Source organism: Tachyglossus aculeatus, chromosome 14, assembly GCF_015852505.1.
Source record: "Tachyglossus aculeatus isolate mTacAcu1 chromosome 14, mTacAcu1.pri, whole genome shotgun sequence".
NCBI classification, from domain to species: Eukaryota; Metazoa; Chordata; class Mammalia; order Monotremata; family Tachyglossidae; genus Tachyglossus; species Tachyglossus aculeatus.
In genome coordinates this window covers 32,741,379-32,768,216 of record NC_052079.1, presented here as the reverse complement: position 1 = coordinate 32,768,216, position 26,838 = coordinate 32,741,379, and the positions used below count along the sequence as shown (strand labels likewise).

Below are 26,838 nucleotides of genomic sequence, written 5' to 3'. Positions count from 1 at the left end.
ATTTTTGGAAGTCTTCTGACATTTAAATTCCTACGTGAAACCACAGTAGCAATATGAAGAAGGAATGGTAGGTCAAGGAACAAAAAAACACAAATATACATTCCAGTAAACGGCAGTCTTAACTGCTATAGAGATTACATTTTATATACTTATATGTACTGTATCATTTGTACTATTTATTGACCTCAATCACAGGTTGAAATCAGCAGGTCTTCTCCTGTCTTTATTTTGTTGGTTATGAGATAAGGAATCCAATGACAAAAGTGTGAAGGGAAGATGACCGTTTTAAAAATGGATTCTTTGGACCCTGTATGGAAACCATACCGGCACATTTTCAGTGATCATCTTGAATCTCATGGTATCGTGCATAAATGTATCATGAAAATGCTAGTCATTTTATCAACGGTACTTCTTATTACGGAAACACTTTGAAACATTCAGAAATAAATCCCCTCTGAAAGGCTTGAGAATTAAGTCAGAAAAAGGATATTATATCTATGGCTTCTTGGAAGCAGAAGAGGAGAGATGCATTTAATTCCCCAAACCTTGATTGAACATTTGCCCCACAGTCTGGACGTACTAGAGGTTTCCCTATGGATTTCCTCCTTTATCAAGTATTCATTTACAAGGAAATCCGGGGTATGTATTGCGACTATAAATCAATATATAACAGAGGTATCCATTTAATACATTTATTCTTTTAGCAGGTTTAATGATCATATTTCATCAACTGTTAACAATAAAGCAGGTCTTACTACTAAAACATTTGTTGAAATTGATGCATGGTAAACCTATTTAGGTTCTTTACTGGTTTATTCTTAGTTTATTGTTAAATACTATCAGGTATGTGTTTAAGCTCTCTTCATTCATAGCATTTCCTGACCTTTAGCAATTCCACACACAGCAGCTTATTGTGTATCCTTTAAATATGAGAAATAATATCATTTTCACTTTGCTATTAAAAGAAAAAAAGAAAGTTCGGTTTGTTACATGGCCCACGAAATGTTGGCAGTGTGCTCTTTGGCTTTCATTCGAAGAACTGCAATACTGGAAGACCTTCTTTCAAACTCCGGCTTTGTTTCAAATGCATGTCCATTGGAAGCACCAGAAAGTAGAGAGTCAGTGAAAAAATTGTTGAGTGGCACATGGCTGAACTGGTTCTGGTGGTTTGAAAAGCCTGTGTAACCAGAATCTGTCCGAGGCGAATGAGAATAGGGTGTCATACAGGAGGAAGTGTCACGAGGTAACATGCAGGATGTAACCACAGAACCACCAGTTGCATTTCCTGCCCACAAATTGTTCTGAATCTGGAATATATAAAATAATGAAATAATGAATATTACTATTAACATCTTCTTGATATTGTTTTTGGTTTCTTAAATATGGTTTGAGCATATCACAATAAACAGATCCTTTATTTTTTCTAATGTCACTCATTATTTTGATGCCACAGATTTCTTTCAGAAGATATTATTAGATCACTAAAAATGTAACCATTTAATTTTCATCAAGATTTGTAATAGATTCCAAAATGTCACAGACACAATTCAAAAGATGAAAGAATTTCTCAAATTACAAGTTCTGGAATACAAAATCTATTAAAATACTTCACCCTCTACTATAACCTTTTCATATTATTGTTTTAAAATGCATGTGACATAACTTCGCAGTGTTTAAAAATGTTTTAAGTTGAAAAATATTTTTCATAATTCCAAACAAAATTATCCAAGTGAACATTTTTTTAGCTGTCTAAATGGGCTGCTCTGGGTGACATTTTTTATGGGAAAATACTGCATGGTATTAAACCAGGAATATTTCTTTTGGAGATATTGACAATAACTTATAAAAACTACATTTAATTTTAGGAGTTTATAAAGGTTTTTGTGATCACAGTGTATATCATGTCCTTTTCTTTTTGCTACCAGGGCACCATTGTGTAAAACAAATGGTTTTTGAGAACATCTGTGTTATGAATGTGTCTATACTTGAATCTATGGTTTAAGCAAGGAACATAAATACTAAAGATGGGTAATTTTATCTATACAAACTATAAAGTAAAAATGAAGCAAGCCCAGTGTAAAACTTAACTATATAAATATGATATAATACAAACCCAATGTGATATTTTTTGTACTGAACACGTAACCCATATAAACCAGGATATGCTGTGAATAAAAGAAGATAAAATAAAAGTGATGGTTTAGGTACTATGGAATAGATTTTTGAAGAGAAGCAAAAAGATGTAGTGTAAAATATGTGGAAACTATTTGGAGAAACATAAAGGATAACTTCATTAGGTGTAGGGCAGGAAACTGCAGGTACAGTTTTTTGAACCAAAAAAATATAAGGATCGGGAAGGGTTAGAGTGAAGGTACAATGTGCAAGTTTTATTAGATTAGGGCTTATTAGAGTAAATGAACACACAACAATGAATGTAGTGAAACATTCTCTTAACACTGTCCTAAAGGATGACATAAAGGAAGAGAATCATAGAATTGGAAAGGACCTCATGCAGTCTGTCCCTCCTGCCACGCAAGAATAATTACCACTGAGGAAAATGCTTATCTATTTTACATTTAAAAAAAAATTCCAATCAGAAATTCTTATGCTGGTGTTTTATCACATTTATAGTAAAGATGTTCAGTCATGCCAAATGACCTCCCTATTTTTGCAATTCAAACCCATTCCCAATCATTTAGTAGTCTGTAGAAAGGTAGGAAGAACATTTGGTCAGCAACCACCTCGTGACATTGAAATTAAAAAAAAAATCATTATTTGATGATAACATGTAAACACCATATTCAGTAGGTTGAATTAAAAAATGAAACCCAAATAAGCACAGAAACTGAGAATGCAAAGATAAATTCATAGATACGGTTAAAATTTCCTCCGTTGTTGTTTATGCCCAAAGAATTCAGCCAATTCCTACCTCAGCTAAGTAAACTTTTCTGGGTGTTAGGTTAGTAGTGCTGTATACTGTATATAATTATTCATCAGGGCCAGTGTAAGGTTTCGGGGGATGCTAAGCAGCGGAAGTCTGGGAGATTCTTGAGGCCAAAAATCACCATCTCCACCCTCTCCAAACTCACCACCACCTTCAGAGATCTCACACACCTGTAGCACTAGAGGACCTGGCTTTACTTTTACTTTAAAGTAATGGCTACAGCAAAGGGGAACACTTGAGGGTAAAATTATCAAAGTTATTTAGGGTGAGGTTTGCCCAGAAGGCCATGCCAGCTTTCCCGTGCAAGCCAGAAGGGCAAGGAAGGACAGTATACTCTGGACAGCTTTCCGATTTGCCTTGTGGCTAATACATTCATAATTATTACTTACCTGAAAGCTCAAACTCGGAAAACTAGTAAATTTCCCCTTAACTCTTCAAGACTCCTATCTACTCATATGCAATTTAATCCTTACCCTGAGAGTATTTCCTATACATTCGATTTTGACAAAGCTTGGGTTTTCACTGCCCATTTTGGATAGAACGTATTGGCAGAATTAGGAAACTGTCTAATAACAAGCACCATGGAGTCAAAGGAATGTAAGTATGCAGACGTGGAATCAGACAGGGAATGAGAATGACAAAATGAGCTTCCTTAACATGGGATTCTGTAAAAATACAAGCCCTGTGTTTTAGGAGAAACAAATGTTCTTTTTCCATGTTTGCCTAGTTGTCTAAAGATAAGTACTCCACCAACTCATGTCTTCCCCTCCTTAAAACCATCTTAAAAGTTGTCTTCTTCATGAGGCAATCCCCGACTAATTCTCCACCTTCCTACTCATGCCAACTCATTATCCATTTTAGCACTCATTTATTTATTTATTTATTATTGCTTGCTTGCATATTTTTTTTACCATTTATACATAGTCTCGCTCTTAAACATATTGCATATTTGACAATAGGTTTCCATTTGTCTTCCCTGATAAATTGCAAAGTTGATTAATTTGGGTAATTGATAGCTTTTTTGTAACTTCTATTTCATGTTCCTCAGGTGTCTAGAATAAATTTTATGCACATAGTAAGTGCTCAATAAGTTCTGTTGATGATAATGATATCAGGATGTTTTAATTCAGTAAAATTGGCTTAAATCTCAATCATTTGGGGTTTACCTTGACATTTTATTTTTATGATTCCTTAAATCTTTTTCATAGGAAAAATAAATGACATTCTCCAGAGAATATGTTTGTGTAGATCTGTATATTTCTACAGAGATATGAGATATATTTTAAAATATGTATACATTAATATAGCAATTCTAGTAATAATAAGCACTTAGTACAGCGCTCTGCACACAGTAAGTGCTCAATAAATACGATTGAATGAATGAATGATGCAAAATTAGCATTGTTCTAAATCAATTAAGATGACCATGACAAAATTAGGATGGATTTTTAAATTGACTGAAGTCCATTTTGGCAGTGAAAGTGTGAAAACACCCATGAATTAAATATTTCATTACATTGAGTTTTTTCAAGTTTAACACAAATTTTAGAAAAATGAATTGAAGATGAAATATCTAAAAAATCCATGATCTTCCAATATACTTCAGATTTCTTTCCATAACAATATTTTCCTTCATAGACTACCAGTACCTAACTGTTTTATGCATTCATTCATTCATTCATTCAACTGTATTTATTGAGCACTTACTGTGTGCAGAGCACTGTACTAAGCGCTTGGGAAGTACAAGTCGGTAACATATAAAGATGGTTTCTACCCGACAACGGGCTCACAGTCACAGATAGGCACTTAATAGATGCTTTTTGGAGATGTCAAGTATAATGATTATCATAATGATTATCATTGTCACAGAAGCAGTGCAATCTAATGGACAGAACACGGGCCTGGGAATCAGAAGGACATGAGTACTAATAATGGCTCTGCCATTTGTCTGCTGTGTGACCCTGGGCAAGTTACTTAGTGTCTCTCAGCCTCAGATACCTCATCTGAAAAATGGGGATTAAGACTGTAAGCCCCATGTGGGACATGGACTGTGTCCAACTGGATTACCTTGTATCTACCCCAGCGCTGAGTATAGTGTGCCTTGTACATAGTAAACTGGTAACAAATACCATAGAAAAAAGGGGGGAAAAAGAACATTCTTTGTCATAGTCAAGATTGCATCAAGAAAAACAGAAGCAAGAGCCACTTAAACTACACCAGAGTCTGTTCATGGGAAAAGACTTAAAAATGAATCTTGCTTCTTAGGTGGGGGTGCATAAATTCCATATGCTGTTTCATCGATCTTCATAACTGATTGTTATCCAATCTACAAAGTTGAGTTTAAAAAAAAAAAAAACTTACATGTTATTTAAATTGTTTAATTATAAATACTGGGTTTTAAATTCAATAGAGCTGAAGCATTCCTTGCCTAGAATTTCAGAGTGCTAATCTTTAAGACATATCTGATAATGTTATTTTAATTTAGGTTGAGTCTTTGATATGCATTCTCTTTTAACCAGTGCATAATGATCAGTGCCAGAAACCATGCTCTGCACACAGTATAAGCGCTTAATAAATACCATTGAATGAATGAATATCTCGAAATAACTAAAGGAGTGCTAATGCCAATTACCACCTTTTCCAGTTTTCCTAAATTGATCTTGATCATTTTACTGGGTTTCACCTGAATATTATATAGGCTACAAAATCAAAGTAATGTATTTCCATCCTAAAGAGATTTCAGAAAATGAAAGTGAATTTACTTTTGTACTTTCCAACATTATCAAAAGCAAGACAGGGGCAGAGAAACATAATCAATCCCTTTTGATAAAGTAATATTAAACAGTATGGGATGATGTAGGAGTATCTCAATAAAAGGATACAGTGTTATTGCCTTTCACCAATAAACCTTACCTAACTCCCTGAATAAACCGACACCCCTATCAGTCATGGAAATGTCATTTTTAAAATAGGATTAATCCCTACTTAAGGGCTCTGCACTTACAAAGGAGTGTGTCACTGAATACACATTTTAAATTATAACTATCGGCGTTTGGGATTTAATTTATCATTATCCTTGTGAAAGTTAATTTTTCTTGGTTTAGGAATACTTAAGGTGAACATTCAAGAACTAAATGGGAAATAAAAAAAAATGAATGAAAATTCTGTAGAAGAGAAGAATTCATAAATGGACATAGGAAGGAATGAAATGGAGACTAGAGGAAAATGGAAGATGGCATATTTGAGACTAGTTCAATGATTCTGTTTGAGGAAAGAAGCACCCAGCAAGTAAACTCAATATTAAAAAATGCATTGAAAGAGAACACCACAAAGCAAGATGCTCTGCACTGAAAAACTGTTAGCCAACCAGTAGTAACTTTTCTCTCTAAACAAGAATCACAAACTAGAATCCTATAGTACTATGGATATTTATAATTTGGGCTTAAATGATTTTTATTTTTAATCAAAACATTTTAATCTAGAACTACCTAGTAAACCTTACACTGACAATTTCTTACATTCTGTAAATGCTCTCAAAAGTGAACTGATTCCTGCAAGCATACGATCCAAAAAATATTTTATTTTGGCCTGATGGGGCAGTCTAAAATATTTTTTAAAACCATTTCTACTCATTTGCTTCAAGTAAAATGTTTCCACATTGCATCTTAGTTCTTAATTTATAAACGTGTTTTTTTCTTTTAAAAATATAGTTGCTTTAGGTCATTACTGTTTGGAAAACATCTGCTCCTCCTTGCAACACTTCATTTGCTTATGATAACCCAGCCAATATCTAGCTCAAAAGGTTATGTGTAAATAAAACAAGAAACACTCCAAATGAATTGCCTCCAAGGAGCAATTCAAGGCATTTCAGCCACTTTGAACATGTACTATTTCAACTGGAAATATGCAAATCTATGAATTAGGGCAGCTCTACTAAAATTTCTTTCTTGTTATGCCAATTTTCTAAAGTCAGTATATACAATTTAATCTGCTCTTTTTGAAATATAAAATTTATAAGAAAGAACATTTTCTTCAGACTGGAATTAATGACTAGAAGCTGTATATTCATCTGGAGAAGATGGGGAAAGTTCTGTTTCATTTCACATTTAAAGGAGATATCTTCCAATAGGGAATGCTGTTAAACTATTCAATCTCATTTATTAAGGGAGGTGTTGAACCTCCTTCTGTGGATGTGTTCAAATTAAGGAAGATTCAATTTGGTCTATTATGGTTTCACCGTAGGCCCTTCCTGAAGGTAGAGGAATGGATAGTGCAAATCATCTCGTTGTCCTGTGATTCAATAATACAAATTGGTCCCTCAGCCAGAATTCCGTAACTGATGTTTATGTCCTTCTTTTCTAAGTCTTCATAAAACTACCTTAATGTTACTGTAGTTCCTAAATATTTGTGTTTTGAAAATTCTGGTATTAAATACGTTCTAAATGCTATGTATGGTATTGGTCAAGTAGCATAGATGGAAGTTATCTAACATCCAGCACATGACCCTGAACATTTTTTTGTAGTTTTTAGGAAACGGAAAGTAAGGGTGCATAATCCCTTGCTTTAATATTCACGGGACAAAAAGAAACTACAGGACGTATGGCATTATAAATGGATGATGTAAACGACTTGTGAGACTGAAATATTGACTATATGAATTCATAAATTCATAGCAAGCTAGATTTTTTTAATGGGAGGTTTTCACTCAACTTCGAATTTTTTCCTCCTAAATTAATTGCTTAAATTATAGTGAATGAAATGAGAAACTTTAGCTTCTGAAGGTCGTTCATATTTCTAAAAAAAGAAGAATTTTGTGCAAGCATTTTTATTCTAATTGCAAACCTAAACTGTCTTTAAGTGTAATACATTTCAATATCATTGACCTGTATCTCAACAGAAGACCAGTAATTCACCAAGAAATTAGTCCCAAAATGTAAAAAAAAAAAAAGAGAGATGTTGAGCTTAGTACAGTGTTCTGGACACAGTAAATACTCAATAAATATGACATTGAAAGTTGAATACTTGTTAAATCATCTATATCAACTCTCAGTCTGAAAATGGACCGATACACTTGACACTAACTCTGAAATTCCAGAGTACAAATTTGCAAAAATAAGAGATGATTCAATGCTTTTGACACAATAAAACGGATTTCTTAAAATACTGCAGAGAACACTCTATTCTTACAATATGTGGAGATTTTTAAAATACAGTGGCTTCTCTCCCACTTCCCCAGACAGAATAAGAAAAACCTGGGATGAGTTATGACTAATTTTTTGAAAGGATATAATTCAAAAAATCACATGAATAAGGCTCCTAAAATTTGTTTCTTTATTCCAGAATTTGTTTTGAGTTTATTTGGCTCACACTTATAAAAATGTTATTTATCTACTGCATAAAATATAATTACTTTATACCTAATGCATACATCATTGTTATTAATTTTTCATTTTTTTCCTGACAAAAATATACTAATATAACATATTTTGCAAGAAAGCATATGGGAAATATTTCCAAAAACAGTTAAATCATTAGATTTTATTGAAATCTATATTTCACTTGGATTTTTTATAAATAAAAATCGCATACGATAACTATCATAAGTACAATTTAGCTACTGTCTGATGTTTTCATTTCAGCTAAATGGGTAATGGTTACTGAATAACTTTATCTAAATCCAATATTTTTATCATACAGCATATTTTCCCATTTTGTATCTTGCTCCCTCACAATTTTGGAGACTGCATTAACTTCTTTTCAGGTTTCCTACTCAACTGCTTCAGCTATAATTTACTGATAGCCTGAAAGACAATAAAGGACCTCTAAAAATGTTCAATTATCCCCCAGGATGAATATATAAATTAAGAATATCTGAGAAATTTTTTTAAAAGTATTGACTCACAAGACTACAAAAAGTAGAGTATTTTATAATCATCAAGATTTTTAAAAATCTAACTATTCATCAAACCACATTCCCTTATTGGTTTTAGAGAATTAAGATTAGCCCTATAACTAGCTTTTAGGACCAGTATTTTATTTTGGATATTATACCATTTTTGCACGGGTTAATGGAGGGAGAGCTGATAAAGTGACCTTCATCAGGCATAAGTGGAAAAAGAAATGCAATACCGTTTTTATTTTAACCATTAAAGTCCTTGGTTAAATGAAGAAAAATGCTCATCAATCAATCAAATTTCTTGAGAACTGCCTAAGTGCAGAGTACTGTACTAAGTGCTTGGGGGAGGACATTATAACAGAGTTAGACATGCTCCTGCTCATTTCCATTAAATCAATTAATTATTGTGGTTTATTGAGTGCTTAGTCTGTGCATAGCACTGTACTAAGCATTTGGAAGAGTACAATAGAACGGACTTGGTAGATACATCATGATGATGCCAAGTATCACAAAAAGCCTCAGTTGAAATCATTTTAATTGGAAGTATCATCCAGTCCCATTTCCAGCTTTCATCTGAGGGCAACACAAATTGTTCATTGGGGAAAAATAATTTTCACAGTGGTATTCAAGAGATACATATTTGTTTTTGTATAAAACTTCTATGCGTTACAATTCAAGAGGAGAAATTTAGATTTCCAGAGTTTCTAATCTAAAATTCTAATCTAAATTTCTATGACTCTAAATGTACGGTTTCTTTTAACACACCTAACATCTAAATATTTTCCTGTAGCTGCAATTTTGAAAGATGCTCATTGCCCATTAAGGACATAATGGATTGAAAGTAATTTGACCTTCTTTTTTATATATATTTTAGAGGTTGTGATAATTAAATCAATATCACCATTAACTGTAAAGTCAAACTTGAAAATTTCCTTGCTGAGGAGGGCATAACTGTAATTTAGCACTATGTGAATCAACTGCTCTTAACAGGCAGCAATTAACATTTAGAACACATTTTTCATTCACGTGCTTCTTTGGTGTTTCAATTGTAATTCAAAACATGGAACTTTCCCTAATTTATCAGAAACAATTAATTTCTCTATGTCACTGCTTAAATACACAATACCCAAATTCCACAACCTTCACAAGGTGGATACTCTTAATTTTAATAATTGGGTAAAATATATGATTAGCATTGATTTTGTCATTAAAAATGCATTTTAAACTATTCTTTGAAATAATTTGTATACTTGGAAAGTGGGGGAAAATATGTATTTCATAGAAAACATGGATGAAGTTAATTCTATTTCCAACGATTTCTCAATTGAAGACTTACTCTGTTTGTGAAAACAACCTTTAAAGATTTCTAAAATACAATTTTATAAATGGTTTACTACCTGCTATGAAAAAGGTGGAAATATGTTAGCAGCTCTATTTAAAAAAATGTGCCTTAATAGCAGAGCAACAATATCAGACATATGCAGTAGAAGTGTCAATATTTGCTGTTACAAAATGAAGTCCATGTTGCTAATTTTTCCTTTTTTTTATATGAGTAATTTCACAAATGTTTCAAGTGTCACTATTTGGTATATTATTAATTGAAGCCCCTTGCTCAATGCTTTAATTAATTTATTTACCTATTTTACTGCGTTTTATTGGAATGAGTTTTACAAGTGGCACAAATCCAGTTCATGGCAGAGGATAACTAAAGCATTAAACTCTAAAAACCATTTGTTTAAACAAGATAATTTTGTGATAGTTTTACAATTATTTTGCTGAAATCTCAGGATAACTTCATAATTATTGATGTCACCTCAGTTCATCTCCCAATCTGCACACATTTAACATTACTCCAGTTTATCCAATAATCCAGTAATTTTTCCCAAAAGGAAGTATAGATTTATTACCAGCAGTGAAAAGATTTATGTTTGTTTATATTCTTTGAATTTAAGACAAAATTGATAGGTATTACACTGACAAGAAAGTAGTATTTTCTTGGAAAAGGTCAAAACTGACTGGATACTCAGTAATATTGATATTGTTCGGGAAGAGGGCCGCAGGACTATCATTAGACTTAAGTCAATTTCATCAGTAAAAGTAACAGTTAAGAAAGCATAGAAAAGTGGAATGAATAAGGGTTAGAATTTACTAAACAGCCCTTTAAGACACAAAAGCATAAATTTTTAGATTGATGAACTTTAAACAATACAAACTTGCAATGAAAAAAAAAACTGTTCTATAATTTTTCTATGATTTGGGAGATTACATGCAAATTTAAGGTCTTAATTTTCACTTTGAAATCCAACTCCAGAAATACACAGTTTAAAATGAATCACAAAAAAAGGGAATCTAAATGCTATAGCCATATGTTCTTTATTCATTTATCTTGAAAACTGAAGCAGATTTATTTATGGTCCTTTACTGAGAATTGATAAATGTGTAGTATATGCTTCTTATTGGAATGTCCTAAATATTCACTACTGCTGTTAACTCTTGAAACACTGAATAAAAAATTCTTTTTCAAAGGACTAGTCTTTTGGACTGGTGTAGCTCAACTTAAAAAAATGTAAAATGCACTAAACTATCCACATAATTTTCACAAAATAAAGTGCCATCATTTTGTGTTACCCACAGTTTTTGCAGATTGAGCTATGTCTTCATGAAGTAAATGATTCTCAGCAATACTACATTGGTTGGCCCCGTATCATTCCCCGTAACTTATCATTGGTATAATATTAAGACAGAAGGAATTAAACATAAAATTCATCAAACAAGCCTGGCTAATGTTACAGATAGCAAATTGGGGGTACAGAGTGGAATTCTCAGGGTTCATACATGGCAAATCTCAATATGGTAGGATGTGGACATATTAAGTAATTGTGTTAAAGCATTTAGGAAACGGAATTGGTCCCTGTGTCAAAAAAACTATTACCCACATCAATATTTAAAAGTTAATTATCCTTCAGAATGCTTATTTCTATTGCATAGGCATGAACATATCTTTGCCACTGTACTCAACTTCATCTCTGGAAAAAATTATGCTAATCAAGAAATAGTAGGTGTAAAAATAACTTATTTTCAAAAGAAGCTATCTGTCATGTTGATCACTACATGATACACCACTACATCAACTGTTACTTAAATATGGTCACGCAGTTAGCAAACAGCACGGTGAAACTTCACAGTCTGAGCATGGTCACTTTTACAGAAAAGTTAAGAATATAATTTGTGCTGTAATTTACAGAGGCCCAGTTTGGGGAATTCCCCATTCTAACACAGTTCTTTTCCCAGTCCCCAGTCTCTAACAAGGCATCTTAAAATGTGGCTGCTGCCTCTGAGAATGGATTGGATTGTTCCAATCGATTTTTTAGACTAATAAATCCTATAAATTATTTCATTTTAAATATCATAATTTATTTCTAAGCATATTGGAACCAAAATAATTTATCAGCTTTCCTACTTTGCACCCAATCCTTTACCTTGAAATGGTGATACTCAATATTCATAGGCTTTCGTATATGCCAACTTTTGGTTAGAATTAGTCTGAGTGCCTTGGGATGTGCACTGAAAGGAGAGAATGCTTCGTACATGGCCAGTGTCAAGAACAATGACTAACATGATTAAATAAAATCTTCCATTAACACAAATTTTAAGATTGTTATTATAGGTGCTAAAATGTGAGCTATCTCTTAAAAATATTTCTCCATATTCAAAGGTGCAACAACTTAAAGTAAAAGACTATTACAGCAATAAGTGTGTGTACTTCATCAGTTGTTTCATAACAAACATTTCTTGCTTTCTCTAAACATGTTATGTCATTTGTTAACTGGTACAATATGTTAGCATGATTAAGAAAAGAAGTGATATAAAGCACTCCAATTTTGTTCTAGGTTTTTGGGAACTGCTTTTGCCAGCTCTGGACAGATACTGGTCAAATGTGAAGGTAGCGAGGTAGTAGTACCTGCCTCTTAAATTCACAAAGGAAAGCCAAAACGTTGATCCTTGCATTCATTTCTTCTGATTTGCATATTCAAGTTACTTTACTATCCCCAAACTATCAACCTGTTCAATGTTACAATTCCAATTTTTAATATTGTGCCAGACCCTTTCCAAATAAAATAGCTGCATGAGAAAATGTTCATGGCTTACAATTGTTTTTCAGTGTCACATCATTATTTAGAGACAGTGCTAATGGGAGAAATATGGGTGGAGGAAAATTACTGTGAGTGTAATTTTGGCATGTTTATGCCATAGCCTTAAGGGCTGGGAGGCAAGAGGAATAGGAACTATTCACTGCCACTTTAATCTACCCATGTAATACTTAGTATCTTCTTGCCATATTGCTAATGATTCTTTCCCATTATATTTGACTTTTCAGCGCTTTACTTTTCTTCATAATTAGACCCAGTAATCAGATTTTCTATTGCATTGCATTTCTGGATTCTGTTGTCATAGTTTCCATTATAAACTTCTATTTCAAGTCCCCAGTGATAAAAATTTCCTCCAGGCTGAAGCTTGGCAGACATGATCTCAGCCTGTGAATGTGGGTTTTTGTTTTCTGTTTTGTTTTGCTTTGTTTTTCAAAAAATTAGAAAAACTTCATCTCAGCCATTTTTTAAGGTTGAATATTTAAATGCAATTTTTTTCCTGGTTTTGTATTTTTCCCTGAATCTGAGAATATGCTTGATTTTGGCCACTAATTTTGGTAGCAAATTAGTCCTGTTGATAGTCTAAACTAACTATATTTTTAAAGATGATTTAAAATATAGAAAAGCTTTACAAAATTTAGAATACAGTTAGAAATTTGGGTTAATGAAATCCAGTTGGTGAGTCAAAGTCATCGATTGCATGCTCATTTTTTTTTCAGGGTGCCGGCCTAAAATGAAGTAGAATTTTGAATCTGGACAACAAAGGAGAGACCTTAGTTGACATAAGCTGGGAGTGGCTTCCATATGAACTGAGTTAAAATAAGGAACATAGAAGCACCTACCTCAGTACTTGCCTGTTTAATTCTCCTATTTGGGGTACTACAAGGAGAAATAAGGGAAATATAGAGTCAGGAGACCAAAAGGATTAGCCCTTATTCTCCCAGTTGAGCTCCTGAGAACGTTTAGGTTGTTGTGAAGGGAAGAAAGTCACTTTCCTTATTCTGGAAACCTATTTCTATTCCATTTCAGTCACTTGGAAGCAATGATCTACCATTTTATCCACCATGCAACTTCTCAGAAAAGCACTCAGACACAATGGGTAGATGGGTTGTGGTAGGGATGACTGCAGAATCTCCAAGAGTCTGCATTAACCAGTCACAATTATTAAGCATTTACTGCGTACAGAGCACTGTACTAAATGCTTAGGAGAGTACAGTACGATAGAGTTGATAGGCAACTACGTTCTCTGGAGAGTTGCAGCCATCTCTCACTTCATCATAAAGCCCATACAGGGTAGCGATAGCTCTCCTCTGAAGAGACTAGATCAGTCTCGGCACATGTTTTCCTCCTTCTTTGACACCTTCACCTAGCCATTTATAAAATGTCCACAGCTTTTGCTTTACAAACCAAGGAAAGTATGTGAAAAAGGAAAGAAGGGTGAGAGAGGGAAAAGAAAGAGGAAAATTAGAGAACTATAGAAAAGAGCTTATACATGAAGAAGAAAATGGAACAGAAATGAAAGATAAAACATAAAAAAGCCACCCCAGCAATGACAATGAGTGACTGAGTGCCAATTAAAGAAGGGTAAAAGGAAATGGAGGATAAGAGAAGTATCTGGAGACAGTCAACGTGTCAGGAAGTAGAGCAGTACAGTTTACCCATTTATTACCTTTTACCTTCATTTTTCCAACATCAATCTACCATAAACTGAATAACCTTTTAATTTAAAATCAGCATGATTCAGTCTTCTTTTTTTCCAAGAAAGGAAAAATTGAGATGACTTTATTAACAGTGCCAAATCCTTGTCCATTGCCTTAGTATGATTTGACACAGAGATTATTAGTTTTTAGTCCTTCTGAACCCAAACTCTTTATCAAGCTAAATATTACACATACTGTTTCACCGATGAAATTTAATCATTATTACAATGGCAGTAATCGACTAAATTTCAAAAATGAAATGGATAAGCGCAAGTTCTACATATCACCCCCCCAAAAAAAAATAAATAAATAAATAAATAAATATAATTTGCTAAAGAAGGCCTTGCCTCTCAAAAGATCACTCTGAACTTCAGTTACTAGGGTAATTGCAAAGATAAGGATACATTTGGAAACTTTATCCTTCTAGACTGTGAGCCTGTTGTTGGGTAGGGACCGTCTCTATATGTTGCTGATTTGTACTTCCCAAGTGCTCTGCATACAGTAAGCGCTCAATAAATACAATTGAACGAATGAATGAAAAGACCACTTTTATCATTGGATTTTTAAGTTCGCATTTAAAATATAGATATATTTATAGTAAGCAAAGGCAAGACAGATCCCACTGCCAGCATATATCTACAGTTTTTAGAAAATGATAGTGTCAGTCTTATCATTAATTATCTGTTCATCAGTTCATCGAGTCTTTTTGCACGGGCCTCACATGCGAAAGCTAATGTATAAAAGAAGTATTTTAACAGTAGTATGTTCCTTCACAAAATGTCACTGGCCTCAGAATAAAAGATTATATTGCTTGTTATTGAAATCTTCTTGCCGGAGGTCATGGAATTCTGAATTTTGGTACGTCAGGGCAAACGAATCACCTATTTGAAAATCAAATGAAACCCATATTTTCCAGAGTACATCTACTCTGTTATGAAAAAAAATGGCTTCATGCTAATTAAAATAAGAAGAATAATACAATCGCAAGGTCATTCAAGTATCTTTTGCATTGAAAAGGTACAGTTCTGCATGGCAGTACTTGGTGATCCGTGATATTTCTAAAAGCCATAGTGATAAAATATGTCCTTGGGAAAATGTAAATATAATTGGCCAAAGGGAAGAAAAGACAAAAAGAGAAAACAGATGCTTTGGCAGGAACTGACAGTTTCGTGGAACCCTTCTCCACTCTGGACAAATCAAATAAAGCCCAATAGTATCATGCTAAAGAAAGCTTTCTTTATTGTAATAGTCAAAAAACCAAAGACTGAACTGAATAGTCAAAGTATTCAATAGTTATGATACAAAACACTGAAAAATCCAAAATGGCCATGAAAGCCATTTTAAAATTAACAATCCTTAATTATATTCTTGCTTTATCAGTATTATAGGGAATTTAGTTTTAGGAGCATCATCCCCTTTCATCTCACCTTGCTTTCATTCTATTCTATTTACTGTACCTGTGGGTAGCTGTCAGTCCGAGGTAAAACTGATATATCATAAGTGGCAGCAAAATGGCTTTTGGCTTGTTGTATCTGACCATATCGTTCCCTTTTTCTCCATTTAGCTCTTCGATTTTGAAACCAAACCTATGTCAAAGAAGTAAAGGATTATCAACAAAACACTTAGCGCAACTAAAATCAAGAACTCCAATACAAATTGCAATTCCAAATTATTATCACGGTTACTAAAATATAGGTATTTTTCCATCCCACCGTCTCTTATCCATTCTTGGTGAGTCAATTATTGCTAGCAACATTGAGCATTATAGGTGTCCCCGAGGAACTGCATGTTGTAGAATAAATGAAATGATTCAGAATCTGAATGTGAAATATTTTAAATTTCAGTTCTTGGACTCCACTGCTGCAAGCCTAATAGTTCACTTCCAAAAGACTTCCTAGAGCTTAAAATGAAATTCAGTTTATCGACATGGCATCGGAAAACCTACCACATCAACCCCGGCCCATATCACATTACGGTGGGCCTGCATAAAATAGTAACAGATCAGGAAATACTAAAAAGTCAAAGTTATATAAGGTTACATCTGTGTCATACAACAGATGGTCAAGTTCTACGTGGCATTGGAATTTTTTAAGAATGTTGAACGTACTTTTCCAAGGGATGTGGGAGCATATATAGAATAGATCCTTTTGAAGCTGACCATTAATTTGGCATTAGATGGATTAGGTCGTGTGACATCAAAGCTAGTATGACTGGGCTTACTCCTATGAAAATGTTCAAGGAAATGCCATGCAACAGTTCTCTTATTAAACAGTAGATGCGGTTCACTGTAGACAAATCAGAACTAGAGGACGCTCATGTGTCAATCTAATTAATACTGATTCTGCTATTGTGGGATGGATAAGTCAGTAATCAGTCTAACACTATTTCTCCATTCACACTGGAAATAACAGTACTGTCCTGGTTCCCCTGAACATTAGGAAAATTCAGTATTTAGGGTCTAAAATATAAAATACTTTCAAGACACTCATTTTAAATTAGTATAGTCTAGAATAGTACTCTCTTGATGTCTATATTTCCCACACTTTTAAGAATGTTAGAAGGTTAAGGCTATGTTTTTTGTAACTGTCATTTAGATAAATTTCTTACAAGTACCTTTTATAAAATGCTAAATAAATACTAGTAACTACTTTAAATATAGCATTTGCTTAAAATGTAGGCTGCTCATGATAGATATCTAGAAATCAAATCAGAAAAGTGTGAAGATCAAAAGCACTCTGTTTAAGCTCATTTGAATCTTTAATGCCGCTCCTTTTTCTGTTCACTTCCTCTATGTCTCTGCAATTTTAACCTGTTCAAACGGCTGGGACATATTATTGCTCAGTTTAATTTCCATGTACTTACTGCAAATTTAACATGGCACTTTGAAGAATGTATTCAGCAATCAAAACAAGGCAGAGAGGCATACCTATTGAGCATATTTTCTAAGGGCCATGTTAGTAAATTTGTATTATCCATCATGCCCGGGGCTCAAAAACATTTTTCCTGCTGTCTCTGCAGGAGGGACAAAAACATGCTAAGGGAATTTAGTAATGAGGTTCTTTCATTGAAAAAAGACCTTGACAATCTCCTTAAAATGGGTGCCAATTACTCCATCTATGTGTGCCCGGGAAAGAGAACAATTTAGATAAATTAGGTTCAGGTTGACTCTCTGCATGTATTCAGGACAAACATTAAATTGGAACTTGATGAAATGCTGGTAACATAAAAGGCAGGTAGGGTGTACAGCTGATCATTTTGAAAATATGAAAACTTAACCATATGGTAATGAAAGCAGAGTTGGGCAGGGAAAGGGCAAGATACAATTAAGAGGAAAATAGATTTTTTTTCTAAATACTTTTACGAACCTCAAAATGTTTTCATTAACATCACCTTTCTAGAAATTGGCTCTTTCACCAAAAATGACATAACCAATGCAAAAATATGAGGCTTGTTATGGGTAAATTGCCTGCTGCAATTCATGATGTAAGGCCTTCTTTTATTCCTGAATACTTTTATGGAGTACCGTTGCTACTCCAGATAAAAGTCATCAATAAATTTAGTATACTCCTAGCAAGAACAAACACTATCCCTTCTCTCAAGCGGTCAATATTAGTGGTTTTGAAGATTAGCTTTCTTTTAAGCCACATTTAGATTAAAATAAAATATTTTAAGATGAAGGAAAAAAATAAAGCAGTATGCTGATACTTAAAACAAGGTCTTTAGAGAATTATTACCTCTTTTTATACTACCCTGAATTTTTCATAAAAGGACAGTGTTTCACAGGCAAAAAATGTTTTGTTAAATGCAATCTGATAAGACCCAATATTTTCTCTGTTAAAAAAAAACAAAAAAAAGAAACACCATCATCTGCTGAGAATGTGTATTACCTATGCATCAATAATCAAATAAAGGCAACAGCCAGATTACCTTGAATACTTAATAATTCATTATTGCATATATCCTGCACACAGTAAGCGCTCAATAAATACGATTGATGATGATGATGATGATGATATATCCTTTCACAGTACTATGCTTTGTTGAAAGGAATCCTGTTTCTGCTTTTCCATTCATCCTTGTTTTCTCTTTATAGTCACAAAAGTTATGTTCCTTAAACATTGTTAAACTGTGCCAGTTATACAAATTTTGATCTTAGAATGTATGTGAAAATCCTCTAAACTTGATATTTCAGCTATTTAAATAAAGATGTTTCACTTAGGTAACTTTAGGCCACATCATTTCAAATATTAGCACGGAGAATAGTTTTTCCTCTTTTAAACTAGTCTATTAGCCATCTATTAAAGTCCCCCTTTTATAGCACAAACCTTTTTAACACCATTGCTAGGTACTACGGATATGTGTTTTTATGTAATATCCTAATATTCCTTTCAAGTTCATTTGTAAATTTAAATGACTTTGACTACAACGACATAGACATTTAATACATATCTTACATCTGTTCAGATCAAAGACCCCAGTTTTAGTCACAAACGTATTTGTGGCTCTTGAAAGCAAAAATGTAACAATGATTTTCCATCTTATACACTGAGCAAAACCTTTGATGGCTATCATTAGAGTGTCTCCTCATTTTTCAATTACTAGGATTCAGAAGTTGGACCTACCTGCACCCTGGCTTCTGTGAGCTCTGTTCTCAGAGCAAGCTGTTCTCTCACATACACATCAGGATAATGTGTCTTCTGGAAGACTTTCTCCAGCTCCTCCAACTGTAAACTGGTAAAGGTGGTTCTGTGTCTCCTCTTCTTACTACTGGTGACGTTGCTGTCACATTTATCTCCAAGTTCATCCAGTTCGCCCTTCTCCTGAAGCCCCTTCACTGGCGACATCCTAAGATTGTTACAGTTGTCCATGGCTCTATTCAGCTCAGTGTGAAGAGGCTGTCCTTCTACTTTAGTAATTCCATAGTTCACTGTACCCAGAAGAGAAAACAAAAAAATAGCCAGTTAGATAAGTCTTCACATCTCAAGACTGACAGACAACATTTTCACAAAGAAACTAGACAACTGTGTTTCAACTTGTGCTCTATAACATTAGTTTAAATGCTCTGTAAAGTTAAAGACAGGCCAGACACTACTGTAGATTCATTCATTACATCATTAATTTACACTCTCAACATCTTCACTACGTAGAGAATTTCATTATTCAAAAGTCTTCGAACTTTTAATTCGAAAATATAGAGTACATTGCCCAAATTGATGCATACATATATTTGTTATGCTAGAATTATGTTTAGGGCTCACAGCATATATAATTCAAGGGATTCTGGAGTACAGTGGAATCCAGTAAGGGGAACAAAGGGTATGTTTGTGCTTTAGTGTCCAAATTTTTGAATCAAAATGCTCACACAAATCAGAAAGGGAAAAAAAAAGGAATGTATGTCTATAAATTGCCATTGTAACACCAACTTGTAAGTCCGGGAACAAATGAAAGCCAATAACCTTGCTGAAGTTACTTTTCCACCTACATTCTTTAAATGTGTGATTTGGAACTACTTCTCGGGCATGGCATTATGATTGTAAATTTGGATTATTTATATGAAATGGCAACAAGTAAAAAGATATAATAATTTTCAATTATTTCTGCTAGTACTAGAGTAGATTTTTTTCCTAGAGAAGAGGTTTTAGAACTTGCCTTTAAACTTTAGAAAAAAAGAATCACTATGCACTTTCTACTAAATAGGATACAATTCTGAGACATTAATAAACATATTTCTGGAGGGAGAAGTTATTTTTGTCCTAGCAGAAAAAAAGTCAGACAGCTAGTAAAACAATAGAAAGGATGGTGTCTGGAATGCTGATTTGGGGTTTTTTGCCACCCTCAATAATTTCCTTCAAAATTGTTGAATAGATTCCATTCACCCAGCATGATTTGCACCAAAACTAAATCAGATGTCTGATCAAATAATCAAAAATAGACCAAAAATATAAACCTCTAAACTGAGGAAGTTTCCGTGGAGAAATCGACTCGAAAATATTTATCTTAAGGAGTGAGTTATGATTCTCTCTTCCACTCATCTTTTTCAAGGATCTCACAAAACACATTTTTCTAAAATTGTTCCAACTGCTATCAAAATTTTTGGCTGTTTATTACTATACTTGCTACACAATCACCAGATTTTAAAGTAAATGAAAATTATACTGAAAATACATGTGTTATGCTAAAACTAAACTAAGAAAGAACCAAAAATACATGATAGTGTTGTGCCTTTGCAAGCAAGTATGGATGGAATTTAAGAAATTATTTCCCATAAAATTCAGGCCAAAGAGCAGAGAAAACCAGTGATTGTTTAATAATCCTGAGTGCTGTCCTCAGTGATTTAATTAACTAGACAATTGTTCATTTTTCCTTTACTTTGCCCATGTAGCTATAACGTATGTGGCAAGTCCTTCCCAGCTGTGCATAACGTTTTAAAAATCATCATAAACAATTACACTTCAACTTCTTTTCTCTGGTTTCCAAAAATTTAAAAAAGGAGGGTTACCTTAGTTTCACTGATCAGTCTGTCAATTGGGAAACTGTTTTTTTTTTTTTTTAATGTTGGCAATTAAGATCATTTTAAAAGAATATGCTTATGTAAGCCAAAAATACACACAACTATCTACACCAAAATTAAATCAGAGTGCATCTTCAGAGTGTATAAAAATTTTGGAATTTTCTATAACTTGGCCAAACGTTTGAGCAATCTTCAAACCAATCAAATGTGCATCCGCTATATATTTAAAATTATTAAAATGAACTTATATATATATATATATAGACTGTGAGCCCATTGTTGGGTAGGGACTGTCTCTATATGTTGCCAATTTGTACTTCCCAAGCGCTTCGTACAGTGCTCTGCACATAGTAAGCGCTCAATAAATACGATTGATGATATGTGATGGGTTATACTTTATGAAATAAAATAACAGAAAGTCAAAAGCTAACTTTACAAATATAGTTAGAACTCTGATTTATTTTTTAACTGACAGCATGCTGCTTGTGGAAAAGAACTTCCAAGTAGCATCGAGTAGATTAAACTAACAAAAGAACACTGGGTTTATTGCCAGCTTTCGACTTCTCATTAAAGTAAATGGGACTTGTTATAAATATCTCAGGTTTAATTGGTGTGTTATTTTAACGGAACCCTCAGTTTTACAGGTTAGATGCGGCATGTACACGGCGATAAGGCGAAGTCCTCTCGGAATTGTAAACGTGCTTAAAGTGTCACGAACTGAAATAAGAGGTAGGGATTCGGTTACAAGAGAGACGAGATAGATGGTTTGTTTGGATAACATTTTGACTTTGCTATACTCGTACGCTCGGAGCTGAAGACTTCAGCGGCGGCGTTTAAATAGTTTGTGCTTCGGTTATTTTTAATGTGGAGGGTTTGAAGGGGGTGAAAAACTCAATTTAACGGACGTGGACATCGCTGAGCCAGCGAGGCAGAAGGTGGGAACAGGAATTGAGCGCTGAAGCTCAACGGGTGTCTATAATAATCACTCTATTTGTTAAGCGCTTACTAGTCATTCGTCCAATCGTATTTATTGGGAGCTTACTGTGTGCAGAGCACTGTACTAAGCGCTTGAAACGTATGATGCTGCAACAGAGACAATCCCCACCCAACAACGGGCCCACAGTCTAACTGTGTGCCAGGCACTGTTCTAAGCGCTGGGGTAGACACAAGATAAATGGGTAGGCCACAGTTCGTGTCCCACACGGGGCTCAGTCTTAATCCCCATTTTACCGATAAGGGAACTGAGGCACCGAGAAGGGAAGTGACTCGCCCAAGGTCACTCAGCAGACAAGTGGTGGAGCCGGGATTAGAACCCATGACCTTGACTCTCAGGCCTGTGATCTAGCCACTAGGCCATGCTACTTCTTATCTATCTCTGGGGCTGTCTGTCTCTGTCCCTCCTCGTGTCTCTGTCTCTGTGCTTGTCTCTCTATCTCTCCGCGTGTCTCTGCGCCCGTCTGTCTCTGGCTCTCCGCGTCTCTCTGTCTTTCCGCGTGTCTCTGGCTCTCCGCGTGTTTGTGCGCCTGTCTCTGTCTCTCCGCTAGTCTCTGTCTCTGTGCCTGTCTGTCTCTGGCTCTCCGTGTGTCTCTGTGCCTGTGCCTGTCTCTCACTGTCTCCCCGCGTGTCTCTGTCTCTGTGCCTGTCTGACTCTCCGCGTGTCTCTATCTCTGTGCCTGTCTGTCTCTGTCTCTGTGCCTGTCTCTGTCTCTGTGCCTGTCTCTGTACCTGTCTGTCTCTGGCTTTCCGTGTGTCTCTGTGCCTGTCTGTCTCTGGCTCTCCGTGTGTCTCTGTGCCTGTCTGTCTCTGTCTCTGTGCCTGTCTCTCTCTGTCTCTGTCTCTCCGCGTGTCTCTGTGCCTGTCTGTCTCTGTCTCTCCGTGTGTCTCTGTGCTTGTTGTCTCCGGCTCTCCACGTGTCTCTGTGCCTGTCTGTCTCTGTCTCTCCGCGTGTCTCTGTCTCTGTGCCTGTCTGTCTCTGGCTCTCCGCGTGTCTCTGTGCCTGCCTATCTCTGGCTTTCCGCGTGTCTCTGTGCCTGTCTGTCTCTGTCTCTCCGTGTGTCTCTGTGCCTGTCTGTCTCTGGCTCTCCGTGTGTCTCTGTGTCTGTCTCTGTCTCTGTGCCTGTCTGTCTCTGGCTCTCCGCGTGTCTCTGTGCTTGTCTGTCTCTGTCTCTCCGTGTGTCTCTGTGCCTGTCTGTCTCTGTCTCTCCGTGTGTCTCTGTGCTTGTCTGTCTCTGGCAATCCGCGTGTCTCTGTCTCTGTGCCTGTCTGTCTCGGACTCTCCGCGTGTCTCTGTCTCTGCGCCTGTCTGTCTCTGGCTCTCCGCGTGTCTCTGTGCCTGCCTATCTCTGGCTTGCCGTGTGTCTCTGTGCCTGTCTGTCTCTGGTTCTCCGCGTGTCTCTGTGCCTGTCTGTCTCTGGTTCTCCGCGTGTCTCTGTGCCTGTCTGTCTCTGGTTCTCCTCGTGTCTCTGTGCCTGTCTCTGGTTCTCCGCGTGTCTCTGTGCTGTCTGTCTCTGGCGTCCCGCGTGTCTCTGTACCTGTCTCTCTCTGGCTCTCCGTGTGTCTCTGTCTCTGTGTCTGTCCGTCTCTGTCTCTCCGCGTGTCTCTGCCTCTGTGCCTGTGTCTCTCCGCGTGTCTCTGTGCCTGTCTGTCTCTGGCTCTCCGCGTGTCTCTGTGCCTGCTGTTGGGTAGGGACCGTCTCTAGATGTTGCCAACTTGTACTTCCCAAGCGCTTAGTACACTGCTCTGCCCAAAGTAAGCGCTCAATAAATACGATTGATTGATTGACTGTCTCTCCGCGTTTTTCTGTCTCCGTGCCTATCTGCATCTTGCGCTCCGCGTGTCTCTGTCTCTGTTCCTGTCTCTATCTTTCTGCCTGTCTTGTGTCTCTGACTCTGTGCCCGTCTGTCTCTGGCTCTCTGCGTGTCTCTGTGCCCGCCTGTCGCTGGGACTCCGCGTGTCTCTATAGTAAAGAGGGTATTTATTAAGCGCTTACTATGTGCCCAGCCCTTTTCTAAGCGCCGGTCTCTATCTCTGGGCCTCCGCGTGTCTCTACAGTTAAGAAGGTATTTGTTAAGCGCTTACTACGCGCCCAGCCCTTTTCTAAGCGCCGGTCTCTATCTCCGGGCCTCCGCGTGCCTCTACAGTAAAGAGGGTATTTGTTAAGCGCGTACTATGCGCCCAGCCCTTTCCTGAGCGCCGGTCTCTACCTCTGGGGCTCCGCGTGTCCCTGTCGCTGCACCTGCGGGCCTCCGCGAATCCACGGGTGGCCCTCGCTGGGCGTCGGGGCCCGTCCACCCCCGGGTCTCCGCCCCCGCCCTCTGCTCTGCCTCCGGGCCTCCCGTCTCCGGGCCCGCCCGTCCGTCCCGGACCCCAGCGGAGAGGAGCGGAGGGGAGGATGAGCGGAGCGGGCCGCCTCCCTTGGTCCTCCGCCGTCCCTGCTTGGGGCCGGGCCGGGCTGGGCAAGGGGGCAGCGAGACCCCCGAGCCGAGAAGGGACGGAGAGCCCGGGGACCCCGGCGTTCCTCCCCCCCGCCCTGACCCGGATCGCTCTCCCGATTCTGGCAAATTCGGGACCGAAACCAGCGACGGCTGGCTTTCCTGGCGGCTCTGCTTCCTCCCTTTCCTCCTTCCTTGTCTTTCCTTGAGCCTTCTTTCCTTCCCTCTTTGTCTTTCCTTTATCCTTCTTTCCTCCCTCCCCTTCTTTTACCCTTCTTTCCTCCCTCATCTTCCTTCCCTCCTTCCTTGTCTTTCCTTTACCCTTCTTTCCTCCCTCCCTTCCTTGTCTCTCCTTTACCCTTCTTTCCTTCCTCCCTTTCTATCTTGTCTTCCCTTTACCCTCCCTCCCTCTCCTTACTTGTCTTTCTTATATCCTTCTCTCCTCCTTCTCCTTCCTTGTCTTTTACTTTCTTCCTCCCTCTTTTCCTTTACTTTTCTTTCTGCTCTCTTCTTCCTTCCCTCCTTCCGTGTCTTTCTTTTACCCTTCCTTCCTCTTCTTTCCTTTACCTTTCTTTCCTCCCTCTCCTTCCTCCCCTCCTTCCTTGTCTTTCTTTTACCCTTCCTTCCTTCCTCTTCTTTCCTTTACTTTTCTTTCCTCTGTCTTCTTCCTTCCCTCCTTCCTTGTCTTTCTTTTACCCTTCCTTCCTCTTCTTTCCTTTACCTTTCTTTCCTCCCTCTACTTCCTTGTCTTTCTTTTACCCTTCTTTCCTTCACTTTTCTTTCCTCTTTCTTCTTCCTTCCCTCCTTCCTTGTCTTTCTTTGACCCTTCCTTCCTCTTCTTTCCTTTACCTTTCTTTCCTCCCTCTCCTTCCTTGTCTTTCTTTTACCCTTCCTTCCTCTTCTTTCCTTTACCTTTCTTTCCTCCCTCTCCTCCCTTCCATCCCTCTGCCCTGCCTTTTGGTTTCGGGCTCTCCCGACAGGGACAGCGACTCTGGGCTGGACGAGACACGGGTTGGTGGCGGCCTGAGACGAGCCCGAGGAAGCCCCAGGACGGACCCCCCAATCCGGGGCTGGGGATGAAGGGGGAGTAGGTGGGGGGAGGCTCACTCACCATTATTCTCCTGACAGGGAGATGTCCTCTCCAGCCTCACATGATGCTCTGCCCTTTGGAGGGGGTTGAAGGCCTGCACACATTTGCCGCCTGAGGTTTTGCTGTAAAAGGACTCATTGTCCAAAGTTTCCATAACGTGCTCCAAAGCGCCTCCCGCTCCCATGTAAAAGTCACTGTTTTTACTCGGCGGGCTCTTCAGGGCAAACTTCTCGCTCAGAAAATCCATAATCATCTAAGGCTGCCGTGGAGCCTCCTCTGGAGCACAGAGGCTGGACTGGGGGTGGGGGGTGGGGGGGGGGCGGTCGATGGATAGACAGAGAGAGAGAGAGAGACAGGAAGCTCAGGACCTGCTTTTGCTCCGACCCCTTAATTTGTCTTGTCTTGAAAAGGGGAACCTGAAGTTGCCTTTATATCTTGAAACTCAGCAGGGTTCCTCGTGCAACCTCCCATTTCTAATGAATATGAAAATAGGCATTCGACTAACTCCACCCCAGCTTCTTCCTCTCAACCTCCCCCCACCCTCCTATCCCCCACCCCACCCGCCCCAGACCCACTTTTACACACACACATCTATTTCAGACAGGCAGACGGAGAGGGCTCACACAAGAGCAGAAAAGGGCTGGCATTTCTGAATAGATTTGGAAGCGAATAAACTCCCCTCTTTATTCTCTCCTCCCTCCTCGGAGTCGCCCCCCCCCCCCCCCCAGCCCACTCCCTCCTCTCCCTCAGTCACCAGCTCCTGGAAAGATTTAGAGTCATCGCAGAAACTTGAAAGGAAGTAATACTCTGAAGGGCTTTTATTTCATCAGTAAATCGTTTATTTAGATTGAAGATACACATTAACCCGAAGCCCAAGAAGCCGGATACTTTGGAAGCTATTAAATGAATAGCAATTGAAGTTGTGGTGTTGCGGCAGTTCCCAGCGCACAGAACATTTGCCATCAGGCGGACCCTTATATACACACACAAAAAAGGTTGCTGGCTTTTTTCTGGAGCTGGGGTGGGTTGGGAGTTGAAGGAAGGAGGATAGAGGAGTTGAAACAATTAAGACACCCATGTCCACCCATCTCTCTGCTAGAGGCATCCCTTAATGGGGG

General features: G+C 37.4%; 1 protein-coding gene across 1 annotated transcript; it reads right to left on the bottom strand.

Annotated features, from left to right (window-relative positions):
- Positions 1 to 783: 783 nt before the first annotated feature.
- On the bottom strand, positions 784 to 25,973 carry ALX1 (ALX homeobox 1). Its single transcript, XM_038756829.1, has 4 exons — positions 25,742 to 25,973; positions 19,311 to 19,615; positions 16,146 to 16,274; positions 784 to 1,307 (listed from the first exon to the last, which is right to left on the bottom strand). Exons 1-4 carry the CDS (start codon positions 25,971 to 25,973, stop codon positions 987 to 989), a joined length of 987 nt encoding a protein of 328 aa, XP_038612757.1. The 3' UTR covers positions 784 to 986.
- Between the last annotated feature and the right edge of the window lie 865 nt (positions 25,974 to 26,838).